This window comes from Apaloderma vittatum, unplaced genomic scaffold (assembly GCF_000703405.1).
Source record: "Apaloderma vittatum isolate BGI_N311 unplaced genomic scaffold, ASM70340v1 scaffold32553, whole genome shotgun sequence".
NCBI classification, from domain to species: Eukaryota; Metazoa; Chordata; class Aves; order Trogoniformes; family Trogonidae; genus Apaloderma; species Apaloderma vittatum.
Genome location: NW_009709347.1, coordinates 3,889 through 20,170, shown reverse-complemented (window position 1 = coordinate 20,170; position 16,282 = coordinate 3,889). Strand labels below are relative to the sequence as shown.

Below are 16,282 nucleotides of genomic sequence, written 5' to 3'. Positions count from 1 at the left end.
ATGTCAAGGATGAGTGTCAGGAGGACGGAGCCAGGCTCTTCTTAGTGATGTCCAGTGACAGGGCAAGGGGCAATGGATACCAGCTGGAACACTGGAGTTTCCACAAAAATATTAGAAAAAACTTTTTCACTGTGAGGGTGACAGAGCCCTGGCACAGGCTACCCAGGGAGGTTGTGGAGTCTCCTTCTCTGGAGACATTCAAAACCCTCCTGGATGCATTCCTGTGTGACCTCCTGTAGATGATCCTGCTCTGGCAGGGGGGCTGGACTAGATGATCTTTTGAGGTCCCTCCCAACCCCGACCGTTCTGTGATTCTGTGAACCTATGACCCCCAGCTTGCTAGTTTTCTGTAATTTTACTGCATGGACCCACAGAGTTTTTTCTGTTGAAGGTCTCAGCCATGCTTCAAGAGCGCTCTGCCATGGAGACAAGATGTCACTGGGAGATGCACGACAAATTTGGCTTTTATCTGGGCACCGTTGTCCGCTCTGACGACAGGTTTTTGTTTCTTCCATCCGGGAGAAATACCAGCTGTCATTAGCAGCAGCCTTGCTAGGGAAACATGGTAGCGAGGATAGATGAAGTGTTTCTAGATGAGCTCGCAAGGCTTCCCACTGAACCTTCATGCTTTTTCTTGCCCAATTTTTTCAGTAAATGGCCATCCCATGTAAATCAGGTTGCATATTTCATGTCCCTAGTGCGTGTAGGCAGGACAGCTGGCCGATAACACAGCTGCAATGCTGCCTTTGCAAGTATGAGCAGCGTCCCTCTGAGCTGTGCTGCTGTCTTTTGTTGCAGGTACGAGAAAATGATCAGTGGGATGTACCTCGGGGAAATAGTCCGCAATATTTTGATCGACTTCACCAAACGGGGGTTCCTGTTCAGGGGCCAGATTTCAGAGACGCTGAAGACCAGACATATCTTTGAAACTAAGTTCCTCTCTCAGATTGAGAGGTAAGAACACGGCACGGGAAGCTGTTTCAAGGGAAGTAGTGGGGTAATGCTCACCTAGTGACACTGCTGGAGGGGAGAGATAGCTGGAGAGCATTGCTTGGTCCTCCAGAGTTGATTTTGGTTTCAGGAAGAGCCTGCACATGTACAGAAGGACTCTTTACACCATCATCTGAATTTCTAGCAATGCTCACTGCTAAATCATGGAAAGGGCTGTCAAGGATTCCCTTACTATATCGTTTTATCTCCCTGCAAAGTCAAACCATTTTCCTGTGCCCTTTGTGTCTAGCTATAGTTGTGGAACTGAATGAATACTAGCTGAATGAACACTCCTTTACTGGATAGTTTTGTGTCTTTATTGCTTGGACTCTGGAATTTCAAAGCCCGTTGAGTCTTTATGGGGGAAAAAATCCAAGCTAATCATTAAAAATGTTTTCTGGAAATGCCATTTTGTAAGAAAAGAGAAGGGGAGGCAACGCAGAGCTGGACATGGAGCTTCCCTTGCTGCCCAGTGAGGGTGCACGGGTGCCACCAACAGCGCAGCAGGGGTGTGTGGCAGTGGCTTGCCTGATTTGACGCCGTGCTCTTCCGCTTCTGCAGCGACAGGTTAGCCTTGCTGCAAGTGCGAGCCATCCTCCAGCAGCTGGGGCTGAACAGCACCTGTGACGACAGCATCATCGTCAAGACGGTGTGCGGAGCGGTGTCGAGGCGAGCGGCTCAGCTGTGCGGCGCTGGAATGGCCGCGGTTGTAGATAAAATTAGGGAGAACAGAGGGTTAGAGCACCTGGAGATAACGGTTGGTGTGGATGGGACTCTGTACAAACTACATCCGCAGTGAGTATTCACCCTGTCAGTGTTTGTTTGCCTGCAATCCCTAGCGTGTCGCTTTTATATCCTTTCTCTTGGCTCAGCAAACTGGTCTTTCTTACTTGCTAGTAAGGGAAGTTCTAATCGGGGCTGGTCAGGGCTTTCTAACAGGGCAAGGAGAGGATCAACGAGGACTTGCAAATGATTCTTGGGACAAACCAAAGGAGATGCAGCTTGCCGCATGAGCTGGAAGCTGCACAACAAGGGAGGGATCCTTTTTCTATGAATGACAGAGCAGTGCTTCCTCCTGTGGAGGATGGTTCTGTTCAGTTTGCAGAAGGGATGGGCTGCTGTGAAGCGACAGCAGGCAAGGCCAAGTCTGAAAGAGCTGGCATCAGGAGGAGAGGAGGACTAGGGCCCATCTCTGGTGTGCACAGAGGGAGGTGGGTGAGGAGGAGACAACATGGTCTCTTCTCTCCCCTTTGCTGTGCTACTAGCACTCCAGGTTAAGCCCGTGCAGACAGAGAGGCAGGGATTTTGGATACAAATGCTTTTCTTCCCTTAACTCCCAGTCTCCAAACCCACCTCAGTTTCCAGCATTTTATTCTTTTTCCCTGGTGAAAGGGGGAGCACCGTGGAGGCCCATGGTAGTGCTATGCTCTGCTGGTGCCGTGGGACCTCCCTCACCCGCTGCCGTTGTTTCCTTTCGCAGCTTTTCGAGGGTCATGCACCAAACAGTCAAAGACCTGGCGCCCAACTGCGACGTGACCTTCCTGCTGTCGGAGGACGGCAGTGGGAAAGGGGCAGCGCTCATCACAGCGGTGGGATGCAGGCTTCGCGACGCTGAGCAGAACTGAACTCCACAATCCTGGCCCCGATTCTGTCTTGTGAGCACTTTCTCATAAAGCAGCGACTGCGTAGTCAGAACTGGTAAAAACCCAGAACTCACTGCTTTATCGGGGAAAAAAAAAAATACAACTAATGACATAAAAAATAGGATACAAGATAGAATGTGTGCTGTTAATAATATCTCCTGTTTCTGGACCCCAATCTGCATGTTTCTTATTCACCTTGTTGGTACCTTCCCCATCTGTAGGTCATGGAAAAATCAGTCTATAATTTCTGCAGCTGTCAGGAATCGATTGTTGTCCGAGACGAAGTTGCCCCCAAGTGATGTGCGTTGAGAGCTACCATTGCATCGTACCAAATGTATTCTTTGCAGCATCCCTGTTAAGCACACCGCCAGCACGCTGACCACCAGATCTGGGTGTTGATGCTTTTAGCAAAGGGGAAGCAACAGTTCCCTCCCACGTATCTACCTGCTGTTGTTTCGTCTAAAGCGATTGTGAAAAAATTGCGGTGTGTCAGCACTGTGCACGCACGTAACTCTATAGTGGGACTTGACAACACGACTTACTTGCTTCCTTGATGCCTGTTTTGTCACGGTAAAAGTAAACGCCTTCGTCCCACAGATCTGGTTCCACTGGTATTTCCCATTTGCTTCTGTGAATAGTGTCGTGTTACTGGGCGAAATCTGTCATGTTTCGGCAAGAAACCCCTAAAGAGTAAAACAAAAGCGGTTGGTGATTGGGGTAATCCAAATCTCCAGACCCGGGAAATTGACCAATTTATGGTCCTTAGGCGGGCAGTGTTGTATTCTTCTGTTCAGGAATTCTTATAAACAAATATTTTCTATCTCTTCTTGTTAGTCTAGGTCGGGGCGCTGCAGCTGCCCTTCTGCCGAATCTGCAGCTGGACGGCGTCACTCGGATGCGTGTGCTTCCGTCTCTCGCCTTAAATGGGTATTCGCTTCCACACAGAGCTTTAATCTTTAATACTGTTAAGCAGCCACTCAAAACACAAACACTCAGCCAGAGCTAGTGATCAGAAGGGAATAGAAGGGCTTGATGTTGATGTCGCCTTTGAGGACCCGGGCATGTAAACTAAACGATCCTCAAAACCAAAATCAGACCCGGCTTATTCCAAGGACTAAGCAGCAAAGATCATACATACACTTGGTGTATCCTGTCCTCTGTTGAGTCGATGCCATTATTACATTTGCGTACCAGCTGTGTTACTTAAATTGAGAAGCAGTTAGGAAGGCAAACAATGAAGAACATTCGCAAGTCACGCCACTTTCTGCAGAGGGAGACCGCACGATGATCCTTAATTCCCGCTCTTCTACCAAAAATGATTTTGAGGTGTCTGCATGGTTTTCCCTGCTGCCTTTTCCTGCAGAAAGTAGATGGAAACTTGCAGGCCACTCCTCTTTGTCCTTGTTCCACTCCCCTAAGATTTGGATTGCCCTACCTATCGATAACATTTCAGTATGCATTATGGTGCACTGTGAGTGAATGTTGTAAAGTAACGTGAGTCACAAACAGTCATTGCAGCTTTAAGTGTGTGTCTACCTGAAAAATTGCACGCCTAACTGGTTTTGCAAAGGTAGAGAGTCTTTTTACTTTGCACACTAGTAGCTCCGATACTAGTGTTACGTGATACTTGTGAAAATATTAAACTTGTTTGATGTGCGTTAACTGGTGTTTAGTGGTTCTTTCTGGAAGAGGTGCTGTTGGCTGGTGGCTTAGTGCTTTGGGAAGAGCTATTGTGTAGGGAGAGCTGCAACCTAATCCCAGTGGTGCCTGCGTTTTGTGTGTGTGTTTTTATTCCCGGGCATTCGGGGTCAAATTCAAACAGGGTGGATTTCACCCGGGTCCCCCAGGCCTCATGTTTCCTAACGTAGTTCAGCAGAGGCACAGATCTGACAGTGCCCGAGTCTTAGGGGGCACGTAGCTTGTCTGGGGGCATCTTCATGCCCTGTCTCACATGGGGGGATCTGCGGCACAGGGAAACCTCAGTCTGCTCCACCAAAACCAACGTGACTGCATTAGGCTTGGCCAGACACACAGTGGTGGATACATTACAATCCCCACGGGCGTGTGACGGTGCGTGTCGAAGTCCGCAAGCTCCCCGCACCCCTTTTGCCTACGGTGAAGATGTGCTTCTCTGATAATCCATCTTACGTTGCAGCTTGAATAGTCTCTGACACCCTTGACGTGCAGCTATGACCCCAGATAGGAGACAGAAGAAGGTGAGGAACTTTTTTGGGCACAGGGGGACATGTTGCATTTTAATTGCTTGGAGGTTTGCAAATCTGATGCCTGCCGTCGGCAGTGCTGTAGGGATGGTGTGAGCCGTGCCTGGGGGCCTGGGTTTGGAGCTCTTCAGCATCTGAGGGCTAGGCTCAGTGCAGGCTAGAGGATGAATGAGAAGTGGAAGTTAAACTTGGTCTCAGGGTGACTGTGAATTTTTGGAGATGCTGGCCTAGGTCGTTTTGTTTATTGGATCCAGCTCATAACAAATAGGGAGTGAGTTTGTGTTTCTAACAGCGCGACTTTTCCTACTGTGGACCATAGGTGACGTATTCGATAAGAAACGGCAGTTCTTTTCCAAAGGGAGACCTGGTGGGGTTTCCATTTCCAGACTACTTACCCCTAGGAAACCGTTCCATGTGAATCACGAGCTATAACTGTCTGAAGAAATGTCTCCAATGTTATCCAAGCAATGACTGAGATGTCTTACTTAAAGCTTTTAGGCCTGGTGAATAAAATCATAGTTCTCTTAATTGTTAAGCTGTAATTACTGCAATATGAACACAAAAATCTTATATTTCCTGGGGAAAAGACCATTTGCATACCACTGTTGTAATGTCATCCGCTCCTTACTCCTCTGGGGGTTCTCTCAGAAGCCTTTTGAATGGGTTTTAAAACAAGCAGACTTTGTTTTGTTTTGTTTTCTTAAGAAAATAGCAGAAGGCAAAATAAAGTGTTTCTGAACTTCTGAACCCCGTTCTGTGCTCTTTGTTTGTTCCTTTGCTGTAAAAATTAGATTCTTCAAATGTTTTCCTTTACTGACTGCAGGGACTCCGTTGCTGCGTAAAGCACTAGTAACTGTGCAGAGGAGGGAATTATTGCTGACCTGGAGGTGTTTTACTGCTGCGTGGTATTTAATCTTGCCTATATTTATATGAAGAATTGCATGTATTTACTGTGGAGCATGGTGTTCTTGCTACCTCACTATATCAGAAGAAATTACGTAGCCTGCCTTGGCATGCCTTTTCTTCCAGTATCTAACGAGGACACAGAGCATCTCTGCTTTCTTAACTGCTGCTATTTGTACTGGAAAAGCTTCTTGGGATCTGCAACATGGGTCCTTCATGGCATGGAGAGGTTTTGTTTGCAACCTGAAGAAATCATCCTCTGCTTTCTGCGCCTGAACCAGAACCGTGAGCTGTCAGAAGATGTCAGTGCCTGTCACGGACTGCCAGCACAGGCTTTTAAAGGTGTGGTGGGACATGAAGGGGAAGATGGGATGCTCAAGGGAGACCTGTTTGATCTAAAAAAGATCTGCCTTGGAGATCTGGGGGGATTTGAAGGGTTTACAGGCCTTACAGTCATGTCGGCCAGGAGAGGTACAGCTTATGCATGTGAATAGCAAACTGTGTGTAGGTGTCCTTCTGGGGAGCGAAAGTCTTTGCAACCTCTAGCCTGATCCCAGAGATGTGTGCCCTCCCGAATCCTTTTGAATCCCTTCAGAGAAAAGACTTGGTGGTGGCCATCTTTAAATGCCTCTTACTGCTCTCCCTCTGCTCTGTGCGTGCCACAGAAACTACCTGCTGGAATGGTTTAGAATAACGGACTTTTTAAGTCCCATTAGTGAGACGAGTTTGTTGGGCCTCTGTGTAACGTAATTGTTCTCCACAGCAGCCAGGGAGGTCAAGAAGATTAAGCAGAGAAGGGAGATGTATCTACGGGTTCCTGTATTGAAACAGGCTTGGGAAAATCATATCCCTTGAGTACTCTTTCAGTTCAAGTCACGAATCTTTTCTCTGAATTTACTTGTAAAACTTAAGCCTGGCAACGCTTTGTAGTTTTGCTTTCACAGAGTGGAATATTTCACACAACTGGATCATGTCGGAGCTTCTTCTGTGCTAAGGTATGGCTCTGTGAGACTATACACAAACCTGTCCTCAAAGGTTGTGGGGGTTTTGAGGTGCTGCTTACCACACCGGTATTCAATGCTACGTTACTTTTATATAAATGTTTATATTTCAGCTTCTCCTGTTTTGCATGCCTGCACATAGTGCCTCAGACTTTGAGGATGATGTATTTCAGCCTTTGTTTTCATATGTAGGAAGAGAAGAACAGTGATGATAAATATGGGGTAAGTCTGGAAAGGGGAGGTGAAGGGACTGTCTGGGAAAAGACAGTGATGGGTCAGGCTGTGGTTAGGACTGAGAGGAGGTTTTAAATTGATTTAAATTGCGCCGGGAGAGGTCCAGGTTAGATATTAGGAAGAATTTCTTTACTGAAAGGGCTGTCAGCCATTGAAACAGGCTGCCCAGGGAGGGAGTTGAGTCACCGTCCCTGGAAGTGTTTAAGAGATGGGTGGATGTTGCACTTGGGGACATAGTTTAGTAGGTTGATAGGGCTGGGACAGAGGCTGGGCTCGATGATCTTCAAGGTCTCTTCCAGCTGAAACTATTCTATGATTCTGTTCTATGAGGTAGAGGAGATTGATTCAGAATGGACTCATGAGCCCTTTCCAAGCCAGTGATCACCCCAAACCTGGCTACTGACTCTTCAGAGAGCCTTTCTCCAAATTAGACACCACAATTAACTATGTGATAGTTGAAGGAATCACTTGGGCATGGTTTAATAGGAAAATGATGTATTTTGGTACAAGGTTGTAGAAAACCCTGCAAAGACGACACCTTAAGGAACAGTTTCTCACTTTTAACTGATGCGCAGGGTGTTGCTGAAATTGCAGGCGTGAAAATTCAAGAATTCAGAAAATTTTCAGGGCAGGCTTTTTTAAATCTGCATGTGTTAATATTCGCCTTTGTCATAAACAAGCTTTGCTCCATGGTCTTGCCCGCCTTGGGGCTACCGAGCCATGGGGCTTAGCTGCCCACACAGCCCCGAGGGACGGTCCAAACTGTGCCACATACGCCCCAGCCCTTCTGCTCCATCCAGATTTCAATGTCTTGGTGAAACAGAAAGCCAGGAGATTATCTGGAAGAGAATAATTGATATTCTGCTGACTAGCACTGCTGCAGGTCTACTCTGCTGCTTTTTTGACCTCATGGGCAAAATATCTCTCTTCTGTATTAAAGTTGTTGTAAGGAAGGGTTGAACTTGCATCCCATAGGAAACAGTTGCTCCAGGAAAAAAGACCCTGCCTCAGGCTTCTGCAGTCTGCTGCCTTGAAATGCTGCATCAGGACAGAGCCAGAACGGGGAGGAGGAAATCAGAGTGTTAGCTGGGTGAGGGTAAATGATGTCTTCTCTTTCTCATTCGACTGAGTTTCTGTGTTGAAACTTGTTCTTGACTTCCTGTGGGTTGTCCGGTAAAGAGATGGGGATGTAAGTTTAAGTTTGTCTTTCTCAGTTGCTTTTATGCACGGACACCACCAGAAGGCTAATTTGAAGCCAGACCGAAACCTGTAAACACAAGAAAAGAAATTAAATGGTGAAATGATCTTTGTGATTGCATAGAGAAAGAACAAATGCATGACTTGGTTCTGCTTCTGAGTGACCACAGAAAGAAGTTTCTAATGAAATCAAAGGAGTGAGGTGAAGAGCTAAATATATAAATGAAGTGCAATAGGAGTTTATGATAAGGTGTCCTTATATTTTCAGTAAGTATGTAAGATCAGTGAAGTGGCAGGATGCTTGATGTGCTAAGTAGACAGTGCTGACCACGCTGATAGACAGCATTTGTGAGAAGCAGAGCATCCGAGGAAAATATGTGTTTGCCCACGGGAAGCTTTTTAAAATGCCACCGATAACTAGATAAGGAAGCTCCTTTCCGAGAGAAACGCATGTTAAATGCAGCGTCCCTAGAGCAAGCCTGTTCTCAGCGCAGAGCAACAGAGACATCTCTTGGCATGCGCGGGGTTGCGCTCCCCCAGCCGCTCGCTCGCCTCCAGTGTGCTTTTTCACATTGAGGTTTTTGTTTTCTCTGCACCTGCTACTCACTTTTGGTTGAGACAGCAGTATATGATGGGATTGTACATCGTAGAACTCATGGCAAGGAGGAAGATGGCGAGGTAAACCTGCTGAATGTACTTCTGCTGGTAGATATCTTCCTTGAAGCTCCCCAGGATGAAGTATATGTGATAGGGCAGCCAGCAGACAGCGAAAATGATCACAACTACCACCATGGTCTTCACAAACTAGGAAAACAAAACCAGTGTGTTATTCCTGGGCCTCTGAGTGATGGAACCAAATGGGAAATGGTGCTTTTTGGGTTTTTTTTTTGTTTTTTTTTTATGTTTCCCTTCTGACCTTTTTTTTGGCATTGACATGGTGTTCGTAGCGGACTCTGTTAAGGTGGTTACCTGGAACCGCAGTGCTCCACAGAGTAATTCCTATAATGCTGTATGCCACAAACATCACCATTAAAGGCAGTAAATAAATCAATATGATCACTGCAATGTGATACCTGAAAAAGAAGAACAAGCATGTTTTCATAGTCAGTATGGGCCCTTTCGGAAATTGGTTTTTAGACATGTACATCTAGCTCCCATTAATTTCAGCCCTAAAGCATAAAGAAGCAGAATTTTTGCCTACAGACATTGTTGCAGGGGCTTCTGTAGACAGCAAAAGCTTCTCTATCTCGAGTTGGGATGATGAGTCCTTGGACTGGACTCGCTGCTCTTTCAAGACATAGTAATATAATTTATCTTTTATCAGAGGGTTACAGTCTGTGGCAACTTGCACTGAACTTTGCTGTCCCACTGGTTTTCCCTCATGCTGGAGCGGGATTATTTTAAGTCAAACCCACCATTTATGGGGAGGGAATGACCTGCTCGCTCACTTACAGCAGCTGTCAAATTGACATAAACAGTGTAAAAAATCCAGGATTAGGCGGGAGGGCTCTGGCTCAGGCTGCTGGCAATGACCACAAAAGGCTGGATGCAAATGAGCTTTTTCTTAGTCGAAATGGGTGCTGGGACACCCGGTGGCATTTGCTTCTCAGAGTGGTTGCAAATACCAGAGCGGGAAATTATTTGCAAAACGTGGTGAGCTTGTCCCTGCCTGTTTTCCACTTTTCCTAATCATCCTCAGGGCAGTACATCTTTGGAAGGTCTTAATATACTGAGTGTGGCACACAGCAAAGCCCTTTTGGAGGTCCTGTCCTAGGAGGAGGAGAGGATGGGAGCCTAAGTTTGAGCACCTAGCAAAAAAAGACATCATTTAGTCATGTATTTTTGCTACGAAATGAACCTGTCTCTGACAAAAAAAATTTCTATGTGGTTAAGACTGTTTTGGTAAACTTGTACAAATTCAGTCCCTTCATATCCAATATTTCTCCATCATTGGCAGTCACAGTAGTGTATTGCTTTTTTAAAACAAAACAAAACAAAACTTGTTTCTATCGTAACTATAGACATTTTTCCTGCAGAAAAAGATTTTCCTCTATTCTGAAGTCTACAAATCTTGAAGGCTGGTTTAACTCAACTACAAAGGGTTTGGAGGACCCACAGTCAACAGAGGAGCCCAGTTCTCCATTTCTTTGGGTTTCCTAGTGTTTCTTTTCCTCAGTATTTGGATAAGCATGTGAATGGTTGCACCTGCCTTTTTCTCTGTGGTCTGTTCCAACAGATCCACCACTCAGGATGATTTCTGGGGAGTGCTGCTATCTAGGAGACCTCTTGCAAAGTTGACGCTGCTCAGGGAGAGTGAGCTGGTGAATGATGTATCCTGCTGCTCTTCAGCTGATGGTCCCAGAGAGAACCTGCCCCATTATTTTGCTGAGTTCTGGACCAGCCATTCCCACCTGCAGAGGTTTTGTCAGCATGCTGGGAACCTCTTGTTGCGGTCCTGCCCGAACCAGGGATGCAGGAGAAACAAACCTCACGCTTTTCATCTGAATTAAATAGCCATCAGTGACAAGGTGAGCTTGATTTTGCACTTCTGTGACTCAGGAGACTGGGGACAACTGACCACCAGTGCTTTGAATATGTTGTAGCTTGGCTAAACTTTCATGAAGCTCCTAGAACTTGGCACTCATTCGTGTGAAAATTAGTTAGTTTGGTAATAACTACCCATAGGAGGCATTTAGCTTTCTGCCAGAGATTAAGACCGAGAAGGAAAAAACATCCCTGGTGCATGGAGCTGGGCAAAAGCGTTCACGGTAAAGAACGGACATGGAGAGTTTAGCATTTCGTTTTGGTTTGAGAAATTGCTTCCATTCTGTTAATTGATTTGTTCCTTTTCCGGAGTCCTTCCATTACTATTTTGCATAAATATTGCTTGATAAATTCCTGAAGCTGCTTGGTGTATCACGTGCTTTGCGTAATGATTAATCACAGCAGATCCCCTAAATGAGGGGTGTGGCTTGTTTCATCTGTCTGAACAATCTTGCTTTAAAGCAGGAGGAAATTGCAGTGAGTTTTGGGAGCGCAGATGTGTGCCCAGATAAGTCAGTCTATAAAACCTTAGGATGTTTGAAACACACTCCTTTTTTTTTTTTTTCCCATCCCCTCCACAAAGAGCAGCATAATTTTTAGCTGATTAGCTTGTGACTGTAAGAATTAGCTAATTCTCAGCATTAAAGATACCCAGCTCCTTCCTTCTTGATGCAGGGAGAAAAACCAAAATACTTGGAACTTGGTTAGAGGCTTTCAGCACTAGTTCCTCTTAAATCCACTGAGCTCTGTATATCTAAGGTTTCTAGATCTTATAACCAGTTTTCAAAACAGAGGAGGATGGTGCATCACCCTTCTGTGCCCTGAACCATGATTTTTAAATTTTTTAGATTTTTTTTAATCTTTTTTTTTTTTTATTACCTGGCAGCTTTTTCCACTTAAACTCAGTTTAGACAGGCTGCCCCAGACCCATTTTCCCCTGCTGCTATTGTTCCCCCCCTTCCCTCTCTCTCCAGTGCTGCCTGCAGCCAACGGTTTGGAGATGAAGTGAATTTCCCAGCTAGCTTTTAGCACGTATTGGGAGTTTCGTCGTTTCTCTTACGTGAGCTGGTGCTTGGATCCGACGTCATCGGGCCAGACGACGATGCATTTTGTCGTTCCCTTGTCTGTCATGATCTCGGCGTAGAAGCACTGCGGGAAGGCAAGCCCAAATGCCACCAGCCAGATGATCGCTATGATGACTCTGGTGCTTCCAGCAGAGAGCCTGGGCTTGAAGGGATGAATTATTGCCACGTACCTGCAAGAAAAATAGGTAATGCTTTTACAGTTGTGTTGGTAAACTATATAACAAACACAGCAAGTGTAAAAACTCACCAGGACGGTATAGTGGGCTTTGTTTATAGAGACATTTTGATAGGTTCCAGGTTATCTATAATTAGGAGGAGTTCAATCCTTTTTTTGAATAGAATGACTGCAAATCTTAGAGCAGAATATATTAAACCCATGTGGATGGAAGCAGTCATCTATGTCTTCTGCATATGTTCTTCACAAGTATTCCCCTCACTTCAATTTTGGGGTTTTTTTCTTGTCCCTCCTCTTTTTTAAAAGTAATTTTTTGACTGCTTTATGCATTTGGTCTGAAATTCTGTGCTGTGAAGTTTGTGTTAGTTTGGAGTTATGCACTGTTTAATACTGTGCCTTTTTCTCCTTGGTCTACCAAAAAAAACCCCTCAAACACTGTTTCCCCCTAATTCCATCAATCTCTTCCAACACCCTGTATTATCACGACAGCGGTCTGGAGTCTTGAGTATCTGATTTTTAGCTATGGAAAACTGTTGTGCCATCCACCTCTGCCTGTGAGTGCTCGAGCACTTGTGCTTACAGTGGAAGGGAAAGGCTGACCCTTTTGTCCCACACCTGCTCGGAGCCCTCACAGCACATCTGACTATTGGATTACTCGCAAGCCCAGGGCACGCTCTGGTTTTAAGTTCCCTGCGTTGAAACGCATGGTATCATCATGAGTAACATAATCAATTATGCATTTCTGGTCACGCTTTCCATACTCTTCGTCACGGTTGTTACAAAAGCAAAATAAGAGCGTAAAATGACAATCACCTCCTGGTTTTCGGAGCAAAAAATTTGACCCTCTTTCTGTGCTGTCTCTTGGATAATCCTGTGCTCCCCTGCTCTTGGCGATGTCCCGGGATGCTGGGACCATACTTCTGGCACCCGTTCTCTGGTCCTCGCCCCACGCAGACAAAACAAAGCTGATTTTTTTTTTGGATGTTCCTGTACATTTTCCGAAAAGGTCCTTGGGAGACTTTGCTAACTGGAGTGTGAAACTTGAGCTGATGTTCTACGTTTCTCCCTGGAGCGCTGCGGAAACAGCTGCTCCGGTGCACAGAGCAGCTCGAGACGGTGAAACAGATCTTAAAACGCGATGTCGAGCCCTTTTCCACAGCAGACAAAGATGACTTACAGAGCTGTCACTTCTCAAGAAACCCCTTCAAAAGATACTGTTTTATTGAAGTTAAACAGTGGAGCCCACATAGATGCAAGTTCTCATAACAATAAATGGAAGCCATGAGTTTCCAGGAGACAGTGTCAGAGTCTATTTTAAGGCTAAGCAAAAAATAGCTAAATATGGTTTGCAGTGAGGTGCCAAGTTTTCGCTCTGAACTGTGCCACGTGACTAAAAAGGTTTTGGCTGTATAGGTACTTTCCCCAAAAGTCACCAGGGAACGACAGTAGGGAGACATAAGGAAATGGATTTATTTAAAAAAATAATAGTAGTAATAATTCTTTGGCAGACCACATGCATAAAATAGCAGTTACCAACAACCCTTGATTTAAGGCCAGGAACAGCAGAAGGGTATCGGAGTCTAAAACTGGGCTGCCGTTGCTTCTAAATAGGGATTTGCTTTCATCTGGACAACTGCGGGCTCACAAACACGTCACTCAGCGCCATGCTTCTCCCTGTCAGCAATCCTTCCAGCGACCATGGCCGTACCCTGGCTCTGGTGGTGCAGGTTTTGGCAAGAATGGGAAGGCAAAAAAAAGCGCCCCTCTGGTTAAGTCCTTGAGCACACAAACATTGCAGTCTGCGAGACAAGCAAAGCCATCCTTTCCTCCCGCTTGTTTCTCTATCTGGTTTGACTCGTCTGTCGCTTGATTGCCTGAGCAAACCAGGTCACAAAAGTGACCCTGATGACTCACGGAGCGATGCTCTTTGGGTGGCTCCCGAGAGAGCTGGGAGTGCCCCTCCGTTGCCCGATAAGGAATGGGAGGAAACCCAAAAGAAAATGGCAAAGCCGACAGGAGGGCTCAATAAAGGAGGAAAAGGGCAAAGCCCTTCGCCGTGCGGTTGTGGCAGGGATGCAGGATGGAGAAGGTGCAGATGTTCCCAGCGCCAGGCAGGGAGTGGAGGAAGCAGGATGGAGGGAAGAAGGGCAGAGAGTCTAGAAGGGAGCTTAACCTCCTCTACTTCTTTTACACGCTGTTGCTGTTAAGAGAGGAAATTCCCATGGCCTTTTGGCTGCTTTCTAGTAAAAAGAAAACCAGTGTCACGCTATTTAACAATGACCTGTAAACACATTTGGGCTCTGCAAATTTAAGCTCAAATAAAAGAGACTTGGCAGATGGAAAGAGAGTATTATGAAAATACCAGATTACCTCAGAAGACAAACAGAATCACAGTAATTACTTTCCTCCCTCTTGGAGTAAGTCGTTTTTGTGAACCACTGGAGCAGACTCTGCCATTTCTGATCTAATTCCCATTATTTCTGGTGGTCTCGCAAGTGGGATTGTGGGTGCTGATGCTTTCAGCACCTTGCAGCATATCCGTATCGCTCCAGCTCTCTCCAAGTGAGGGGTCCTTCTCGTGATTTAAAACAAAATAGCAGAGTTTGCAGGATGCCCAGGAAAAAATTTGTGATTGGTAATGCGGGAACAGTAAAATATCAGCCATTTCCACTTGTTACACATTCGAGTGTGATTCACACCAGGGATAAGAGAGAAGAGCCTCTCGTGCCATAACTAGCATCTAACCCCACAGTCTTTTGCCTGGCACTCCTCACACTTTGTTCGTAAGGACATGGTAGGTGGGAGCCAATCGCACAAAGTATTGCAATAATTTTTGTGTAACTTACAGTGAATTTTTTGGGCCTTAATCTTCTCCATTCGCCTCTTACCTCTCCGCAGCCACGGCTGTCATGGAGTAAATGCTCACAAACATCACAGTGATGGGGAACCAGTTCTGAAACCTGCAGAATTCCTCACCGAAATACCAGACGTTGTGGCTGGCGTAGATAAAATTGAAGATGGTGTTGAAAGCAGACATCAGCAAATCCGAAAGGGCCAGATTAACGATAAAGTAATTGGTAGCAGTCCTCATTCTCCTGTGCGCAAGAATAATCCAGATGATGGTGACGTTGCCCACGATGGATGTGATAACGATGAAGGAATAGGTGATAGCCCACAAAGCAATTTGCCACGCTGACTGAGTAAACTGGGTCACTGCCGTCCAATTGCTGCTGTCCTCGAGGGAGTAAGCCTGTGAATTATTGCTAGCATTTAAAATGGAAAATGAGCTCATGTTCTTTTTTTCTCAGCTAAGCATAAAATAAAATCTTCTGGCATCTGCTCATTTCCCTGCAGTAGATGCTGGTGTTATGAATCCCCATGCACATGACTAAGGGCTGTTAGAAAGACATTCGGATGAGATGTCTCATGTCCTCTCATCCTGTTTTCCGAGTGAGGCAGTGCAGTTCCAAGAGTTGACGGGCGATACTGAAGGTCTCCTCCTTGCCTGGCATTTTAACCTATGCTTGAAGAGCAAAACCAGGAAAACAACTCTCCCCCAGGAGTTTCTTTTTTCCTCTAAAAAGAGAAAGAAAATAAAGAAAAAATGAGGACAAAGGTGTTTTCCAGGTCAGTACAGGTGATATCTTCCTTCAGATTGTTTGTAGGGCCAAGAAAATACAATTGGAAGTATCAAGCCAGAAAGCACTTCAGTCCAAGTGGAAATCCTTTTTTTTTCCGGGGCAGTGGCTTTCCAAGGCATCAGGTATCTGAATCCTCTGCAGCGGGACTGAGGACATTTGTTTTGATTTGCCTGTGTAACCGTTAAGCGCAAGGCGGGAGCTCTACTGGGATAAATTCTGCACAGGTTTTAAGGGGGCTTTGCAAGGAGGGTGGAGTCTCTCGCAGGCAAAACTAAACAACCAGTTTGACATCAAATGAAATGTGGCGAAGTGGTACTTGAAACTTTTTATTCCCCTCTTCTCCGTTCGTTTTGAAATAACCTCTGAAATGGGCACGCCGCTGTCTTGGGGTTTTTACAGGCTTAAATGCAAGGGTGTAGCTCCTTTGCCAGGTTTACCAGTCCTGCAGTCCCTTCATCTCCAGGACCTTCCCTGGCTTCTTGTGAGCTCTTGTAGCAAGAAACAAAATATATTCACTGCAATTTTAGCTCTCTGCAACTGTTGGGAGGCTTATCTGCCGTTTTAAAACAGATTTTACCAACTTTCCTATATAATAAGACTCAAAAAGACATAGTTAGTAGATTTTACATGATTCATTTAAATTCCAG

The 16,282-nt window shown here is 45.6% G+C and overlaps 2 protein-coding genes across 2 annotated transcripts in view; one reads left to right on the top strand and one right to left on the bottom strand.

Moving 5' to 3' along the window:
• The window catches only part of HK1 (hexokinase 1), a 33,591-nt gene extending 29,296 nt beyond the window's left edge, over positions 1-4,295 (top strand). Inside the window, exons 16-18 of the mRNA XM_009866889.1 lie at positions 799-954; positions 1,552-1,785; positions 2,471-4,295. Coding sequence (XP_009865191.1) covers positions 799-954; positions 1,552-1,785; positions 2,471-2,615 — 535 coding nt within the window. The 3' untranslated portion in view covers positions 2,616-4,295. The remainder of the gene's footprint in view (positions 1-798; positions 955-1,551; positions 1,786-2,470) is intronic.
• Positions 4,296-8,067: 3,772 nt separating this feature from the next.
• Positions 8,068-15,286, bottom strand: TACR2 (tachykinin receptor 2). Its single transcript, XM_009866890.1, has 5 exons — positions 14,883-15,286; positions 11,795-11,989; positions 9,107-9,263; positions 8,798-8,994; positions 8,068-8,260 (listed from the first exon to the last, which is right to left on the bottom strand). Exons 1-5 carry the CDS (start codon positions 15,284-15,286, stop codon positions 8,068-8,070), a joined length of 1,146 nt encoding a protein of 381 aa, XP_009865192.1.
• Between the last annotated feature and the right edge of the window lie 996 nt (positions 15,287-16,282).